We start from the raw sequence: 20,636 nt of genomic DNA, 5'->3' as shown, positions 1-20,636 counted from the left end.
CGTCTGACAACGTCAAAGAAAAATAAATTAATAAATACATAAACAAACAAATGAATATGTAGATAGCTAGATAAATAAATCAATAAACAAACAAATGAATAAATGAAAAAGAAAAAAAAAAACAAGAGCAAAATGAATCGCCAATGCTGATAAAAGTAATCAGTGTTTCAAAAGCCCATTATTTTTTCTCAGTCATTCTATAAAAGAATTCCTTAAAAAAAAAATGTTCATCCACAACAGTTTCCTACCTATCTAAATCACGTTCCCTAACAAACACATACTCCCCCCCCCCCGCCCCCCCTGAAAACCCCACATATTCCCCTCCCCTCAAACTTGACCTCTGCTTCACCTCCGCCCCTGTGACCCCGTGACCTCCGCGAACTCCTCCACGGTGGCAGCCAGAGCCTGCAGGCGTGACCGCGTCATCAGCGACTGGATGACCTCCTCCAGCCCTCCCCCCCCATCCTCCCTCCCACCAACGCCCCCCATGAAGGCCGCCACGCCGAACAGGGTCAGGGGGCCCCGGTGGTCTGTCACGCGGTCCTGGCTGTAGTTGTAGGTTCGGATCTTCTCCGAGCGCCCCGCTGAGCCCACCTGCAGCCTGCGCTTCCGGCGCAGGGCCGCCTCCTGCTCCTCCACCTGCTTCTGGTACAGTCTGGGCACACACACACACACACAAGGGTAATTATAATAATTATGATAATAATGATAACAGTAATGATAATCATCATCATAATAGAAATAATCATAATAATAATAATGATAATAGTGATAGTAACAATAATAATAACAATTATAATAATAATGATACAGACAGGCGCAATAGCTGAGTGGCTAAAGTGTTGGACTTTCAATCTGAGGGTCCCGGGTTCGAATCTCGGAAACATCGCCTGGTGGGTAAAGGGTGGAGATTTTTCTGATCTCCCAGGTCAACATATGTGCAGTCCTGCTCGTGTCTGAATCCCCTTTTGTGTGTATACTCAAGCAGAAGATCAAGTACGCACGTTAAAGATCCTGTAAACCATGTCAGCGTTCGGTGGGTTATGGAAACAAGAACATACCCAGAATGCACATCCCTGAAAACGGAGTATGGCTGCCTACACTGCAGGGTAAAAATGGTCATACACATAAAAACCCACTCATATTCATACAAGTGAACGTGGGAGTTGCAGCCCACGAACGAAGAAGAAGAAGAAGATAATCACAATAGACTTTATTCACATTGCGCCTTTCCCTAACAACCAGAAGGCTCAAAGAACATTACAACAGAACATGTTAAAATGAGCACAGTACAATAAGATGTTAAAACAAGCACAGTACAATAAGATGTGTGTGAAAATATGCATTAGTATGGTAAGATGTATTAAAATGAGCACAGTACAATAAGAGATGTTAAAATGAGCACAATGCAATATGATATTAAAATAGGCACAGTACCATAAGACGTGTAAAAACGAGCACAGTACAATAAGATGTTAAAATGAGCACAATGCAATAAGACATTAAAATACAGTGCAATAAAATGATGAAATGAATATCGTACAATAAGACATTAAAATGAGCACAGTGCAATAAGACATTAATGAGCACAATAAAATAAGACATTAAAACAAGCACAATACAATAACATATTAAAACACAGTGCAATAAAATGTTGAAATGAGCATTGTACAAATAGACATTAAAATGGGCACAGTGCAATAAGACATTAATGAGCACAATAAAATGACATTAAAACGAGCACAGTACAATAAGATGTTAAAATAAGCACAGTGCAATAAGACATTAAAATGAGCACACTACAATAAAACGTGTTAGCACAGTACAATAAAACGTGTTAAAATGAGCACAACACATTAAGACATGCTAAAATGATAAGTTAAATATGTATAAAAGCAACTTCGTAATGGAAGCGAATTACACAAATCTACACATAATATATATATATATATATATATATATATATATATATATATATATATATATGAAACATCACTGCATAAATATGGACTTTATTCTAGGTATATATATATATATATATAGGGATTCCTTTCTTTTCTCCTGCAGAAAGTCTGATGGTTGACAGGATTTCTTTTTCACCAATCAAAAGCCAGGTAATGTTACCTATGACAGGTGAGTTGGCAGGGATTTCTTGTGTCACCTGTGTCAGGTGGGTTGGCAAGGATTTCTTGTGTCACCTGTGTCAGGTGGGTTGGCAGGGATTTCTTGTGTCACCTGTGTCAGGTGGGTTGGTAGGGATTTCTTGTGTTACCTTTGTCAGGTGGATAGGTAGGGATTTCTTGTGTCACTTGTGTCAGGTAGGTAGGCAGGGATTTCTTGTGTCACCTGTGTCAGGTAGGTAGGAGGGGATTTCTTGTGTCACCTGTGTCAGGTAGGTAGGCAGGGATTTCTTGTGTCACCTGTGTCAGGTAGGTAGGTAGGGATTTCTTGTGTCACCTGTGTCAGGTGGGTTGGCAGGGATTTCTTGTGTTACCTTTGTCAGGTGGATAGGTAGGGATTTCTTGTGTCACTTGTGTCAGGTAGGTAGGCAGGGATTTCTTGTGTCACCTGTGTCAGGTAGGTAGGAGGGGATTTCTTGTGTCACCTGTGTCAGGTGGGTTGGTAGGGATTTCTTGTGTCACCTGTGTCAGGTGGTTTGGTAGGGATTTCTTGTGTCACCTGTGTCAGGTGCGTAGGCAGGGATTTCTTGTGTCACCTGTGTCAGGTGGGTTGGCAGTGATTTCTTGTGTCACCTCTGTCAGGCGGGTTGGCAGGGATTTATTGTGTCACCTCTGTCAGGTGGGTAGGTAGGGATTTCTTGTGTCACCTGTGTCAGGTGGGTTGGTAGGGATTTCTTGTGTCACCTGTGTCAGGTGGGTTGGTAGGGATTTCTTGTGTCACCTGTGTCAGGTGGGTTGGTAGGGATTTCTTGTGTCACCTGTGTCAGGTAGGTAGGTAGGGATTTCTTGTGTCACCTGTGTCAGGTAGGAAGGTGGGGATTTCTTGTGTCACCTGTGTCAGGTAGGTAGGTAGGGATTTCTTGTGTCACCTGTGTCAGGTGGGTTGGTAGTGATTTCTTGTGTCACCTGTGTCAGGTGGATAGGCAGGAATTTCTTGTGTCACCTGTGTCAGGTAGGAAGGTGGGGATTTCTTGTGTCACCTGTGTCAGGTAGGTAGGTAGGGATTTCTTGTGTCACCTGTGTCAGGTAGGTAGGTAGGGATTTCTTGTGTCACCTGTGTCAGGTAGGTAGGTAGGGATTTCTTGTGTCACCTGTGTCAGGTAGGTAGGTAGAGATTTCTTATGTCACCTGTGTCAGGTGGGTTGGTAGGGATTTCTTGTGTTACCTGTGTCAGGTGGATAGGCAGGAATTCCTTGTGTCACCTGTGTCAGGTGGGTTGGTAGTGATTTCTTGTGTCACCTGTGTCAGGTGGATAGGCAGGGATTTCTTGTGTCACCTGTGTCAGGTGGGAAGGTAGGGATTTCTTGTGTCATCTGTGTCAGGTAGGTAGGTAGGGATTTCTTGTGTCACCTGTCAGGTGGGTAGGTAGGGATTTCTTGTGTCACCTGTGTCAGGTAGGTAGGCAGGGATTTCTTGTGTCACCTGTGTCAGGTAGGTAGGTAGGGATTTATTGAGTCACCTGCGAAAGGTGCGTACTGACCTGGACAGCAGAATCTTCATGGCCAGCTCCCTGTTCTTGATCTGTGACCGCTCCTGCTGACACTCAGCCACCGTGCCTGCACACACACACACCACCACTGCATCACTGGGAAGACTGTATCGTATCGCTCATGTCACTGGCATAGCATCATTCATGCCTTGTGTTAAGATTTTGTAAACAGATTCATACAGAATTAAAATCTGCACTGACTTGGACCTCTGCACACACACACACATACACATGCACAACAGCACACACACACGCACACACACACACACACACACACACACACACACACATGCACAACAGCACATACAACACAGACACAAAAACACACATACAACAGCACATACACACTCAAATACACAAACAGACCACACACACGTCACTCTCTAACTCACCTCACAAATTTCACAAATCAGCAATGAGTGTATTTTACCATTTGGTACAGCAACAACCCCACAAACATGTCAGATACATGTTCACACAAAACTTCTTTCTCATCACGCACACTTTCAAACGACAACAGCACTAACAAAACACCACCCAGCACCAATCAACCACCCCTAAACATGAACAAAAAAACGATGTCTTTTGTGTTGCTTTGTCAAAAACCATCTCTCATCAATTATTGTTGATTTTTTGTTGTTGTTTGTTTGTTTGTTTGTTTTTTCTAGCTGTGAAGACATCCATCACATACTTAAGATACACTTATGTATCAGAACTGGACTTTGCACACGATTTTCTTGGCGTCCTGTTCATCTATAACTAAGCTGCTTTGTGAAATCTTTTAACTCTTTCCATACGAACGGCGAAAGAGACGACGTTAACAGCGTTTCACCCCAATTACCATCATCAAAATATTGCAAGCGGAAGGCTCTTATACTGAAGAGGTGAATGTTGACAAAGAATACCACAATTCTGACGACGGAAGCTAAAGGTTGGATCATTGAGACACCCACTGGACATCCGAGGTGTCTGTGTGGAGGAGAAGAGAGGACTGGCCGTACTGAGTGAGTTAAAAGGAAATTTTCTTCCTAGAATTACATTTATCTAACACACTTACCATGACCCACTAGTGCAGACTCCGGCAGGGGTCTGACATTCCTGTCCTGTGCAAACTAATACCTGCCTATGCGGGGAAAACGAAAGTAGCTACGGCCGACAACCTCCCGGAAGAGTTTCAGTTTCTCAAGGAGGCGTCACTGCCTTCAGACAAATCTACACAACACCATATCTGCCAGGCAGATGCATGATAGTAGTATAACCCAACGATGGGCGCAATAGCCGAGTGGTTAAAGCGTTGGACTGTCAATCTGAGGGTCCCGGGTTCGAATCACGGTGATGGCGCCTGATGGGTAAAGGGTGGAGATTTTTACGATCTCCCAGGTCAACATATGTGCAGACCTGCTAGTGCCTGAACCCCCTTCGTGTGTATATGCAAGCAGAAGATCAAATACGCACGTTAAAGATCCTGTAATCCATGTCAGCGTTTGGTGGGTTATGGAAACAAGAACATACCCAGCATGCACACCCCCGAAAACAGAGTATGGCTGCCTACATGGCGGGGTAAAAACGGTCATACACGTAAGAGCCCACTCGTGTGCATACGAGTGAACGCAGAAGAAGAAGAAGAAGAAGTATAACCCGACGCATTTATCAGATCTTGAGTGCATGCACATATATATTCGTGTACCTACCAGAGTGGATTTTCTTCTACAGAATTTCACCAGAGGACAACACTTATATATTGCCATGGGTTCTTTTTCTGTGCATCACAAGTGCATGCTACATACAGGATCTCGGTTTATCATCTCATCCGAATGACTAGACGCTCACTTTGATTTTCCAGTCAAATTTGGGAGAAAAGGCGAGACCGTGATTCAAACCCAGACCCTCTCGGACACTGCATTAGCAGATAACTGTTTTAAAACCCCTTCAGGGCCAGGGGGGAAAACAGCAGAAAGTGGTGTTTCAGGTCATAAAACAATATCCAAAACAATAAGCCTAAAAATGATAACAGGGTCTGGAGATATACCACTCTAGATAAACTGTGTGAATTTTCAGCCTTCCAGAGTCATTTCCCTTTTTCTGACGACTTCATCGGTGACATCACTATGCATGTACGTGCTATGTTCTACGGCACTCAAGGGTTTTTAACCATTCTGCCGTCTTCCTCGAAATAAATATACTGTTCAAACCCAAACGTCCACATCCACCCCCCACACCCCCCCCCCCCCCACCTCAAAATCCACCCTGCCTCCCCCCCCTCCCCCCACACCCTCCTCCCCACCCCTGACCTGAAGGTTTGTGTGTGATGCGCACGGCGCTCTCTGTCTTGTTGACATGCTGACCCCCCGCCCCTCCAGCACGGAACGTGTCAATGTGAAGGTCCTTCGGGTTCACGCTGATGTCAATCTGAACACACACACACACACACACACACACACACTCACACACACACACACACACACACACACACACACACAAACACACACACACACACACACACACACACACACACACACACACACACATACACACACACACACTCACACACACACACATACACACACACTCACACACACACTCACACACACACACACACACTCACACACACACACACACACACACACACACACAAACACTCACACACACACACACATACACACACACAAACACACATACACACACACACCACATGATCAATTGATAATAATACTGTTAACACTATTGATATAAAATTAATACTGATAATACTAATAACACTACTACTATGACTAGTACTATGTATAATACTAATAACACTACTACTACTATTACTACTCAAAAAACATTAATGCTACAACACCTTCTACTGACAGTAAAGATACTACTACTACTACTACTGATAATGATGATGACAACAAAGACAATAATCATCATAAATCTTTATATAGCCCTAGAATACAAACAAGAACAAGCTCTACATGCTTTTACAAATCTGATTTAAAAAATAAAAAAAAGTTTCTTAAAGATGAAGTGGAAACAAACCAAAAAAGTAATTAAAAAATTCCTAAAAGCACAATCTTTAATACTAAAAAAAAAAAAAGCACAACTTACAAAACCCACGAAGTCATAATAATCTCAGTGCAGAAACTCTTTATGTTCCAACAATACATACATAAAAAACCTGAGAAAACAGTTAAAGATAAGAGCAATCTAAGTGTGGAATTTATAAACATGGTCATGTTTACAGTGCACACCACCGCAGTTTCAGCTGCAGCTTTCATATTTTGCTTCCTTTCCTTCTCCTTTTCTCAGAGCAGGCACTCCGCAGGGAGCCATTGCAGCCCTAAGATTTAACTCTCTCCATACGAACGGCGAAAGAGACGACGTTAACAGCGTTTCAGCCCAATTACCACCATCAAAATATTGCAAGCAGAAGGCTCTTATACTGAAGAGGTGAATGTTGACAAAGAATACCACAGTTCTGACGACGGAAGCTAAAGGTTGGGTCATTCAGACACCCACTGGACATCCGAGGGGTCTGTGTAGAGGAGAAGAGAGGACTGGCCGTACTGAGTGAGTTAATAAAACAAATAATATGGAATGCTGTCGAAAAATGTATTAAAAAAAAAAAAAAAAAAAAGAAGAAAAAAAAAGCTGTGTTCTGTATGTTCCAATTTCTTCGAGGGGGTGAAGAAAAGGAAGTCCTGTGGAGTCATCTCTTAAAACAACTCGACAAAATGTTCTCTGAAGCTGGCGATCCAGACTCACTCAAACCTGACAACGGTACTGCATTCAATGGCTCTGACTCTTGCAAAAACTTCTATTCTCACGATGCTGTCACGCAGACACACACGTACACACACACACACAACACACACATCCCCAAACACACACACACACAAACACACTCACACACATAAAACACATCCATGAACACACACATACATACACATACACTCCTACACACACATCACTCGCCCAACCACTCACTCACAGCACACACTCCTACACACACACACACACAAACAGACACACAATCCACACAAACCATTCACCCATCCACCAACACCACACACACACACACCCCTACACACACACCACTCATCCAACCATCCTCACCCACCCACCCACACACACACCCATCCTTACACACACACACATACTCTCACTCACCCAAGACCCATCCACCCACACCACCCACCCTTACACATACACACACATACACCACACACACATACACACACACACATGCACGGACACACATACACACACACACCACCCACCCTTACACACACACACACACACACACACCACTCACCCTTACACACACACACACACACCACCCACCCTTACACACACACACACACACACACACCACTCACCCTTACACACACACACACACACCACCCACCCTTACACACACACACACACACCACCCACCCTTACACACACACACACACACACACACACACACACACACCACTCACCCTTATACACACACACACACACACCACCCACCCTTACACACACACACACACACACACACACCACCCACCCTTACACATACACACACACAGACACACACACATACACACATTTTACCCACTGACCTGTGAAGGCTGAGGAAGGACAGCCACAGTCATGGTGCTGGTGTGGATCCGACCCGAGCGCTCAGTCTTTGGTACCCGCTGGACCCTGTGCACCCCGGCCTCAAACTTGAGATGCTTGTACACCTCCATGCCCGTGATCAGCGCTGACGCCCGCCGCACACCGCCTGCAAGGATTGCAGCAATGTATATTATTTATCATCATCATCATCATCATCATCACCATTATCATTATTATTATTATCATTATTAATATTATTATTATTATTATTATTATTGTTATTATTATTATCATTATTATTATTATTATTATTATTAAATTGTAACACTGTTTATATTCATTATTATTATTGTTGTTACTTATGTATTGCCTATCATTGTAACACTGTGTAATTTTATTACTGTTATCATTGTTGTTACTTATGTATTGCCTATCATTGTAACACTGTGTAATTTTATTATTGTTATCATTGTTGTTACTTGTTTTGCCTGACGCTCGTCACACACCACCTGCAGAATTGTAACACTGTATATTATTCATTATTATTTTTATTATTGTTACTTATGTATGGTAACACCTAATAAAGTCATTATTGTTATTGATACTTATATACTGCCTATCTTCAGTTAAAGATCAAACCATGGTGACAGGTTATAAATCTATTATTGTTGTTGATAACTTATATAACACCTACCTTTATTTAGAGTTCGAACTATGGTAACATGGTATGTTGCTTATTATTGTTATTGATACTTGTATAATGCCCAGCCTACCTTCAGTTAGAGATCAAACTGTGGTAGTATGGTATGTCATTTATTACTGTTAATGATAGTTATATATAGCACCTACCTTCATTTAGAGATCGAACTATGGTAACACAGTAGGTTATTTACAATTATCACTGATACTTACTATAGTATGTATCTTCAGATTGAGATGAAACAGTGGTGACATGGTATTTCATTTATTATTGTTATTGATACTTATACAGAATAGAATATGTCTTTATTACCAAGTGTACCAGGGTCACAAGGAATATTGGGGGGGATAGTACATAACAAGGTACAACATAAATCAAAAATCATACACGAACACAGATACAGTAGAAATTAAGATACATATAAGTGCATATCAAAGTAAAAACTTGTGCATACTCACACATGCATGCACTGCACACACACACACATATGCATGCATCCGTACACACACACACACACACACACACATACACACATATTCTCTCTCTCTCACACACACGTTTGAACAGAAGCCGCATATTACATGTGGATGGGGCTGATGACTAGATCTTCAGGTAGATGGTTGTTAATTGCACAATTCTATTAGTCATAATGGATTTGTTTGAGAGACAGGGCGTTGACTGCTGTGGGGAAAAAGCTATTGGCGAAGCGATTGGTTTTCGTCCTTATACTTCTGTACCGTCGACCACAGGGGAGCATCTCGAAAACCCCAAAATCTGGATGTGATTCTTCCTGGCTGATTGATTTTGCTTTTTTGAGTAGCCACTTATAATATATGTCTTCTAGAGAAGGTAGATCAGCCCCGGTAATCTTGGTAGCAGTTTTTACAATTCTGTTAAGGGCTGCAACTTTCTGCCTTGAAAATGTTTCCATACCAAACAGTAATAGCGAAGGTTAGCACACTTTCAATGACTGCTCGGTAGAAATCAGTCTATCAGAATATAACCCTTACCTTCAGTCAGAGATCAAACTACGTTAACACAGTGTGTCATTTATAACTGTTATTGATACTTATATAGCGCCTACATTCACTTCAGTTAGAGATCAAACTACCGTGGTAACATGGTATTTTATTCATTATTGTCATTGATACTTATAAAGTGCCTACTTTCAGTTAGAGATCAAACTACAGTAATAGTGTATTCATCTACCATTATTATTGACACATATACAGCACCTATCTTCAGTTAGAACTCAAACTGTGGTAACACAGTAAGTTATTCATTATTGCTGCTGATACCTATACACTGTTTACCTTCAGTTTCTGATCAAACTATAGTAACAATGTATATATTTATTTACCATTATTATTGATACATATACAGCGCCTGTCTTCAGTTTCAGATCAAACTGTGGTTAACACAATAAGTTATTTATTATTGTTATTGATACTTATTTTGCACCTACCTGCAGTCTGAGATCAAACTCTAAGCGCTTTACAAACACAAGTCATTTGCACAACTGACAGGTGCCTGTGGGCACTCATCAACCATTTCTTGCATTATTCAGTCATGCTTCAGAGTCTCTCTCTCTCTCTCTCTCTCTCTCTCACACACACACACACACACACACACAAACACACACACACACACACACACACACAAGCACACACACACACACACACACACGCACACAAGCACATACATACACCACACACACACACACAAGCACGCACACAAGCACATACATACACCACACACACACACACACACACACGCACACACACAAGCACACACACACACACAAGCAATTACATACCCCCCCGACCCCCCCACCCCCACGCACACACACACACACACACACACAAGCACACACAGCACACACTTCCAGAATTACTACAAATTTTGCCATGGACAAAGTCTCTTGTCGCCATGGGTTCTTCTGCGAGCACTAAGTTCATGCTGCGCAAGGGGACCTCAGTTTATGATCTCATCCGAATGACTGTGGTTTGTCCGTCGGGATCAACGAGGACCATCTAGTCATCCTGGGGGTGGGTGGGTTGGGCTCTGTGGGTGCGCAGATGACTGGTCTGGCCAATCCGCGCCCGGAAGGTTCTGACGCAGTGTGGACAGGGGATGGTGGCGGCTGTTGGGGACTTGCTGGCACTGCTTTTCCTGGCCTGTCTGCGTTGCTCTGCTGCAGCGATTCTGTTGGCCTCACAGGATTTGGTGCCTTTGTGGACAGCTGAACGCCACTTTGGTCTGTCCATTGCATTCAGCTCCCATGTGTCATGGCTGATGTTGAAGGCCTTCAGAGAAGCTTTCAGAGTGTACTAACTAACATCCAGACCACCACTCAGGATCTAGTGGATGGTGGAGAACATTCCGGCGAGTGAAGGATTTGATCCTGTAGTGTACCCCCAGGTTCTCTCGCTTCCTAGGCGGATACGTTACCACTTGGCCACCATATCAGAGTGCATGTGTGTGTGTGTGTGTGTGTGTGTGTGTGTGTGTTTGCATACATGAACACACGAGGAAGTGTGGAACTATGTGGGATGGTGGACCAGTAAATCGGAATGTATGTGAGCGCATGACCATGTGAAGACTCAAAGTCTTAAGTCTGCTTCCAAAGCCCTTGGCATCCAGAAACCTGAGTGCATGCAAAACAGATCTGCATGTGAGTGTGCATTAAATCAATCATACATATTAATTCAATAAGAATTTTAGAATTCCATGTCATTTTGAGGCATTTTTGTAGCTTTTGTTGTTGTTTTTGTTATTGTTTTGCTTTTTGGAGGGGGTGGCGGTTCCTTTTTTTTTTGTAGAGCATGTGTGAATGTCCTACATTCTTATACTTATAGCAGTGTGTGTGTGTGAAGAAACGGGACAGGTGTCATGGAAAAAAAAGACCCCCCCCCCCTTCCCCCTGACTGATTTTAACTCAATGAGAACTGTTCAGGGGGTGTGGGGGGTGGGTGGGGGGAGGGATAGAACAGGGTCACAGAAAGAAATATGAAATGTAATAATGAATCATAAAGAAAAACCAAGAAAAATGTTGTCATCAATAGTATCCAAAAATTGATAATAATAACAAAAAATTTTTTTAAAATAGTGAGAAATCGGGGATGTATTTTGACGTTGCTTCATGCATGTCTTATCTATTGACATGATCGCAAACTAATTATCCTTCATAAATGAAATACATAATTTGTATTTGTATTTCTTTTTATCACAGCAGATTTCTCTGTGTGAAATTCGGGCTGCTCTCCCCAGGGAGAGTGTGCCGCTATACTACAGCGCCACCAATTTTTTTTGTTATTTTTTCCTGTGTGTAGTTTTATTTGTTTTTCCTATCGAAGTGGATTTTTCTTCAGAATTTTGCCAGCAACAACCCTTTTGTTGCTGTGGGTTCTTTTACGTGCGCTAAGAGCATGCTGCACACGGGACCTCGGTTTATCGTCTCATCCGAATGACTAGAGCCCAGACCACCACTCAATGTCTAGTGGAGGGGAGAAAATATCGGCGGCTGAGCCGTGATTCGATCCAGCGAGCTCAGATTCTCTCACTTCCTAGGCGGACGCGTTACCTCTAGGCCATCACTCCGTGGGTTTAGTTTCACTGAGGCATCAAAGCATGCAGATTGATCTATATATGCGACACCACAATAACAATTCTCGAGTCTCACAGTCTTGCTCAAGTTACTAAACTCTCAAAAGGTGTTTTCCCACTCCTTTCATAGGTAAATTCATAACAATACTTAACTTTTCTATAGTGTGTCAACCAGCACTAATGCTGCACAAAGCGCCTAGCATGATCCAGTTACAAGAAAACGTTGCAATTTTTTTTTTTTTTTTTTTTTTTTTTTTTGCTGCCCCATCATCTGCACCATTTCAGTGGCATTACTCCCATGCCACTCATTTAGATTCCCCCATGCACTGCCACACCCAGGTTTGTCTGTCACAGTTCCAGCGTCAGCAGTCCGCATCGATGTTAGGTTGCCAGGAGGCCACACACCAGAGGAGACCCTGCACTGCTGCTGAGTCACTTCAGCGGTGTTCAGTGGTGCCTGTTCTGATTTAACATACTTAGGACACCACCTACTAAGCCCCCTACTAACGACAATAATGGCTTAGTCGCAGAGCCAGACTGAGTGAGCGTCCCTCCCAGAGTGGAGACCGCCAAAAAAATTTAACCGGCAAAAATATTTAACACGTAGATAGAAGCTCTCTGTCTACCTCCACTGCGTTCACACGCAGAAATCAATATGCAGCAGCACATTTCCAAACCCATCAAACAAAAAAACTGTCAAGTAAATGATGCCTGGATTAAAATCAAATGCATTTCATAAAGGAAACAACGCATGTATGCAGCACATAAACATGCATATATGTACATGGCCAAACACCTCCTTCATCATACCCTGCACACATGTACATGCACACACTCAAGCAATCATTGCCAGTGGGAACTACGGAGAGCTTGAGACAAGAGAATGTCACATTCGTTCAGTATCCACCCACACATGTATACCAATCTCGCTTTTCTCGTAATCCACGGTGCCGAACGTCCAGCCTTTGAAGTCGGCGTAGCCAGCGTACATGTCAAACATCTCGGCCGTGAAGAGCATAGCCTCCTGGCCGCCAACTCCGGCCGACACCTCCAACATGATGTCGTTCTTGTCTCCTGGCTCAGGACCCACCAGTAAGTCCACTAGCTGAAGGGGAGAGAGAGGGTTCAGATAAATGAATATGAATAGCAGAGGGACGGATGGGTATATGTGTGTGTGTGTGCTTGTGTGTGTGTGTTTGTGTGTGTTTGCTTGTGTGTGTGTGTGTGTGTGTGTGTGTGTGTGCATCTGTGTGTGCATCTGTATGTGCATATGCATGCATGTATGTATGCATGTTTGTGCATGGGTGTGTTGCAAACATGTTTGTGTGTGTATTTGTTTGTGTGCCTGCATACATTATGATTATGTGTGCATGTGTTTGTCCATACATATGTGCACATATGTATACATATATATCTATATTCATGTGGTTTCCATATTTGGCTGTATGTTCATATGTGTGTGTGTGTGTGTGTGTGTGTGCATCATTATGCGCGCACACACACACACACACACACACACATATATATATATATATCCATGTTCTGTGTGCATAATTTTGTTTGTTCTTTAATTTGACATGTTTTCATTTAAAGTTACATTAGACACGCTTGAATTTGTTTCTCCTGTGTGCATGTTCATCTGTGTGATAATTTATAGGAGTGCATATGATATTGTCATCATTTGTATGCATGTTCATATGTGTGCATCTTTATGTGTGCATATGCAAAAGTCACCTGCTTGCATGTGCGTGCGTGCGTGCGTTGTGTGCTTACCTCTACCTGTACATAATATATTAATTTTCTGTGGTTCACATTCACATGTGTGAGTCCACCACTTGTGCGCAGTAAGTGGAAACAACAAATGTCCATAAAAAAGCAAACAAAGAAACAAACAATCGGACAGACAGACAAGCGCCGAACCTGATCCTGCAGGTGCTCAATGTGCTGCTGCATGTTCTCCACATCCACCTTGGCCAGACTCTGCAGCTCTCTGTCCTCCTCCCCTGCAGCCGACACAGTTTGCTTTCAGCTTCAGTCTCTCAAGGAGGCATCACTGGGTTTTAACAAATCCATATATACATCCTATGAGTGATGGCCTAGAGGTAACGTGTCCGCCTAGGAAGTGAGAGAATCTGAGCGTGCTGGATCGAATCACGGCTCAGCTGCCGATATTTTCTCCCCCTCCACTAGACATTGAGTGGTGGTCTGGGCGCTAGTCATTCGGATGAGACGATAAACCGAGGTCCCGTGTGCAGCATGCACTTAGCGCACATAAAAGAACCCACAGCAACAAAAGGGTTGTTCCTGGCAAAATTCTGAAGAAAAATCCACTTCGACAGGAAAAACAAATAAAACTGCACGCAGGAAAAATTTTTTTTAAAAAGGGTGGCGCTGTAGTGTAGCGACGCGCTCTCCCTGGGGACAGCAGCCCAAATTTCACACAGAGAAATCTGTTGTGATAAAAAGGAATACAAATACAAATACAAAACAAATGAGTCCTGTGATGCCACAGACTGACATAAGCTTACAGCTGGGTCAACAGCAAAGTAAGAGCTGTATGATCAATGGGTTTTTCTACTGTATGTACGTAGTGTGTGTGTGTGTGTGTGTGTAGTCACGTTTTGGTGTGTGTATGTAACATAGATGTAATGTTTTATGTTAACGAAAGCGTTTTTGTAAAGCACCTAGAACAGATTTCTCGATAGTGTGCTATATAAGTATCCATTATTATTATTACTGCAATGGGAAGCCATTTACAGCTTAGTCTTTTGTGAAGGACTAAGACTCTCAAACTAGGAGGCAAGATCAGCACTGGCTGTTAGTGCTGTAGCCTTGGGGACCTGCTGGCCTTTGGGAACCATGCGAACGCTAACTGTCCTAAAACCCTCTTGGCTGAGAGAGTGGGGAGTGAGGGGTTGGAGTGGGGTGTAACTTGGGCGATACACTCTCCACTATAATCAAATTCTAGCCCAGATAGTTGGGACAGCAGTTACCTCCTCTGCTGTTCTGATGGTCATAGCTGGACATGACTGTGACTATCATGCATATATGCTACATCACACATGCTTGGCAGATGCTTGACAGCAGCATAGCCCAGCAAGCTAGTAAGGCCTTGAGTGCAAGCATATATTGTGTACCTCTCAGAGTAGATCTCTTCTACAGAATTTTGCCAGAGGACAACATACGTTGCCAAGGGTTATTTTTCAGAGTGCAAAGTTCATGTTGCACATGGGCTCTCAGTCTCAGTTTACTGCCTCATCTGAATGTCTAGAAGCTCGGTTTGGTTTTCCGGTCAAACTTAGGAGAAAGGTTGAGACCAGGACTTGAACCCAGATCTTCATGGATGCTGTTTTAGTAGACAACTATCTAAACCATTCTGCAGCCTTCCTGAATCCCTCCTTGTCCAACACAATATGATGCCACACACAACAGCAACATCAACAACTACTTTAAAGAATTATATATTCATGTTTTAAATATTCATGATGGTGCATTATAATGGCAGTTTCAAGTGGCATTGTCTTCAACAATAATAATTTTTAAAACTATAAATCAGTTGTAATGTAGTCAAAGTTCATTATTTTGATGTCATGGGTGAATCAAATATGAACACATCAGATACGTGTAATCACATCAAGACTGGTTAAAATATCAACACACAAGATAAAAGTATTAAACCTGATTTTGTTACAAATTTCTTGCAAAGGCAGAATGATGAAACTTAAAAGAATTCTTGCCTTTTTTTCTGGCTCTGTCGAATTCAACTTAGAAATTTCCAAATGTCATCTCATATTGCACAGTCCCCTAGGACAATTTGTTACAATTGTTTGATGTTTATTTGACTATTTTCTTTGTTTTAATTCTGCACCACCACCACCACCCTCCTCCACCTTCCCTCCTACATTTGTCCACGGACACATATGATCTTACTCCTTTACCAACCTTACCCTAACCCCCCACCCCTCAACTCCCCCCACCCCCACCCCCTTTTTTTCTTCTCTCATCCAATCTTACTTACAAAAGTTAAAATGGAAAGACATATACTTGAAGACTACTACTGCTATAATTACAGAAGTTAACAACAGCAACAAAAACTGCTGGGTCAACACTGAGCCGTTATGATATGCCGTCTATCTAAATTCCGATGAGATGATAAACCGAGGTCCTGTGTGCAGCATGCACTTAGTGCACGTAAAAGAACCCACAGCAACAAAAGGGTTGTTCCTGGCAAAATTCTGTAGAAAAATCCACTTCTATAGGAAATACAAATAAAACTGCACGCAGGAAAAAATACCAAAAAAAATGGGTGGCGCTGTAGTGTAGCAACGCACTCTCCCCTGGGAGAGCAGCCCGAATTTCACACAGAGAAATCTGTTGTGATAAAAAGAAATACAAATACAAATACAAATTATGGCTTTCTGCATGATTCCCAAAGCTTAAACAGTTTTTCCATCTGAACGTTAATCCACTGACTGCTACGCCCTTTTTGCACTCAATGACTGGGCAATCAGTTTGGAAAAAAAAGAAAATAAAAAAGGATCCAGCACATACTGCATTCAGAGAAAATATTGCATGTGTACTGTATGTTCCTTATAAAGGAACACACTAACAATTTAGAAAAGTTGTATGATCTTCCTTTCTGTCTGCGTTTGCGAGCTACAAATTCTATGTTCACACACACACACACACACACACACAAACCCACACACAAACCCACACACATAAGATTGTGTGTGTGTGTGTGTGTGTGTGTGTGTGTGTGTGTTGTGTGTATGTATCAAGTGGATTTATGACTGTTTCTATCCCACTGCTCAGGCAGTCATACCTCATTTTCAGAGGTGTGCATGCTGGATGTGTTCCTATTTCCATAAACCACGCTGACACAAATTACTGATTTTTTTTAACATGAGTATTGGATTTTCTGCATATGCATAATATGTACACCAAAGGAATAAGAAATACTTTAGTTTGGGGGGCAGTGGGACGAAGCATGGGGTGTTGATGTTTGATTATTGGAACATTCTTCTAATAACACTTCCATCAGTTAAAAAAAAAAAATCATCCACCTCCACTAAGATAAATGATTTAAGGAAATTTTAAAGAATTTGTTTGTTTTATAAACACCCCCTGACCTACCTGACAAAATAGACTTGAGGTCTAACACGTCATCCAGAGCAGACCGCATCTCCTTCACCGTGGTGGCCACCGACTCCAGGAACATCAGGCGGCCGTGGTTGACGTTCTCCCCCCTCAACTGGGCGTCGGCCATCTCCCTGTGCTCCTGAACCAGAGCAAGGTGGCAGAGTGGTCAAGACACTTATCTGTTGATGAAGCATCTGTCTGAGTTTGAATCCTGGTCTCTCCCTTTCTCCCAAGTTTGACTGGAAAATCAAACTGAGTCAGTGAGTGTCATGTCATCTGGAAGAAACGATAAACCCCGGTCCCATGTGCAGCATGTCCTTTGTGCACTGAAATAAGAACCATGGCAACAAAAGTGTTGTCCTCTGGCAAAACTGTGTAGAAGAAATCTACTCTGATAGGTACACAAATACATATATGCATGCACTCAAGGCCTGACTAAGCACGTTGGGTTATGCTGCTGGTCAGGCCTGTGGCAAATTTCTGTAGAAAGAAATCAACTCTGATAGGTACACAAAAATATGTATACATCAGCTCAACGCCTGACTGAGCATGTTGGGTTATGCTGCTGGTCAGGCATCTGCCTAGCAGAACTGGTGTAGCTATATGAACTTGTCCAATTACAGTGACACCTCCTTGAGAAACTGTAACAACAAAACAACAAACCTGAACCAGACTGTCCAGGTACTGTCGGTACTGCGTGTTCTCCAGGGTGAAGTCCTCTCTTGTGTGGAGACCTCTGACCTCAATCCTGGATGCTCCATGCTCTGCTGTCTGTAAGAAGTTCTGTGAAAATGTGTGGAGGTTGCGTGCCCTTGACAAAGTTGGGGAACACGGTGAACGACTTATTAATAAAAGCCCCGTTGAACAGCCGCTGAACCTGTGCATCAAACTCCTGAATGGTGTGTGTGTTCTTTCACAAGATAGTAGACCAGAGTCTGCAGGAACACTGGTTCTAAACAAACTGTGACTACCAACCGCGTTGTCTTTGGGTAAGGCAGAAAAGCCGCTGATGCATTCTGCAGTGCCTGAAGTTCTTTCTGGTGAGTGGTTTCTACCAGTGTTTGTGATACCACACAAGCACTGTTTCACTGCACTTCCACGAGAGCTCAGTGACTGGTTTTTACTGCATGTGCACCTTACCACTGCAGCTGTAGAAACAAGACTGTGCTGTGCTAAAACAGATTTGTGTTTCACTGTTTTGTGCTTGTTGGAAAGGAGCCAAAGAATATTCTTACTATGCAAATTCTGGGTGGTTTTGCCACCAGTCCAGTAAACACAGTTCCTCGACTGACAATGATTCAAAGATGCTGATAATGAACCCTTTCCAGTATGCAGGTGCATGGGTTCCAATGAACATCCCTGTGAATGTGATGCTCTGTGGTTGACTGGAGTCCTGTGATAAGACTGACGACACACCAGTGCAGGTATAACTCTTTGCAGCATTGCAGATCGTGTCAGCATGGTGAGTTTTCCCATTTTCGAAAGTGTGAAGTCCATTGACAAGGTGACTGGTGGAACGGTGTAGTCTAACTCATATATATATGCTGCTGCATATCAGAAAGTGACTTTGTAAACTTTTCCATGCTTTATTTAGTTCCTGGAACAGATAAAGAAAAACAATATAGAAAACAACAGTGAAACAAACTTCTCCACCCTAGCATCTGATTTTTTTCTCTTTTATATGTAATGATCAAGCACAGATACAGCATTTCCAAAAGGAACAAGCAAGCAACATTATATTTATCTAAAAGAATAGAAGGATCTATATACCCAGTAGTATCAAATTATATTATATGTATTATTCAAATAGTAAAAGCTCTTACATGGTATCACTGCTCTGATGTGTACAAGAACTTGTTGACTCTGCATCATGGTCAGCTATGGTGTCATTTATTTTTCTCACAATCTGTAATTCCAAAATCTGCTCAAAACCATTTTTCCTGTTCCTGCAGCTAACAAAAGCCAGGTTTTTCAGGAAATGGGAAGCACAAGCAAAAAAACACAAAAACAAACACCCCCCACCCCCGCCACACACACACACACATGCAGGAAGAGAAAAAAAATGTATCCCAAATTTATCAAGTTCAATACTAAATTCAAATCCAATGTTGGGTTTATAACTTAATAAATCGAATGATTCATATACACATGAAAATGTAAGGAAACACCAGAAAAAGTATCAGTCTAATCTAAAGGTGCATTACCATTATAATTCATGTAATATTCAAGTTATAATTCGTGTAATATTCAAGTTTAAAAGAACTAAATATTCCAGTCTAACAGAACTAAGTTTCAGTTTTTTCTCACATCAATGGTTTACACACACTGGCATACTGAGAGAGAGAGAGAGAGAGAGAGAGAGATTAAGACAGAGAGAGAGAGAGAGAGAGAGAGAGAGAGAGAGAGAGATGTAAGCATCCGCACGACGTGTGCGAACAGTGGCACACTGACAAACATGTACGTACTACTGTGAGTCTTAAATCAAAGTTCTACACACCCTCCCGGCGACATCGACACACAAACAGTCCAATGTTCAACACGGTAATCATACTGTAAAGATGATGTCATAAGGATTTTCAAAAGTCGCCTAACTTCATGCCAGCCGGTCAGAAGAATATTTCCCGAAGCGCTTTTGTTTTTATTGAAAAGTGTTCCGTGCATACTTGTACATACTGACCTCAAAGCGCATGTGCTGCGGTCGTCCTCGTCTGCTACAAAAGCCGGGCGTTATTTCCCTTGCACATGAAACTTTTTACCATACCATTTACGAAAAAAAGATATACTTGTCTTTTTCTCACTAATTTTTCAGTTGTTCAGCATTTGGGTCTTCGCAGAAATCAAGGGCACGGTCGTGTATTGAACAGATAATGTGGGGGTTTTTGTAGGGTTTTTTTTTTTTTTTTTTTTTTGGTTTGTTTTTGTTTTGTTT

General features: G+C 42.3%; 1 protein-coding gene across 1 annotated transcript; it reads right to left on the bottom strand.

The window, feature by feature from the left end:
* Positions 1-345: 345 nt before the first annotated feature.
* Positions 346-20,341, bottom strand: LOC143301032 (peptide chain release factor 1-like). Its single transcript, XM_076615034.1, has 9 exons — positions 20,205-20,341; positions 18,371-19,304; positions 17,702-17,846; positions 14,486-14,568; positions 13,487-13,670; positions 8,262-8,425; positions 5,961-6,078; positions 3,661-3,736; positions 346-655 (listed from the first exon to the last, which is right to left on the bottom strand). The coding sequence occupies exons 2-9, from the start codon at positions 19,202-19,204 to the stop codon at positions 346-348; spliced, it is 1,914 nt and encodes a 637-aa protein (XP_076471149.1). The 5' UTR covers positions 19,205-19,304; positions 20,205-20,341.
* Between the last annotated feature and the right edge of the window lie 295 nt (positions 20,342-20,636).

This window comes from Babylonia areolata, chromosome 27, assembly GCF_041734735.1.
Source record: "Babylonia areolata isolate BAREFJ2019XMU chromosome 27, ASM4173473v1, whole genome shotgun sequence".
In the NCBI taxonomy this organism is placed as follows: domain Eukaryota; kingdom Metazoa; phylum Mollusca; class Gastropoda; order Neogastropoda; family Buccinidae; genus Babylonia; species Babylonia areolata.
The sequence above is the reverse complement of the archived record's forward strand: the minus strand, read 5'-3'. Positions and strand labels throughout refer to the sequence as shown.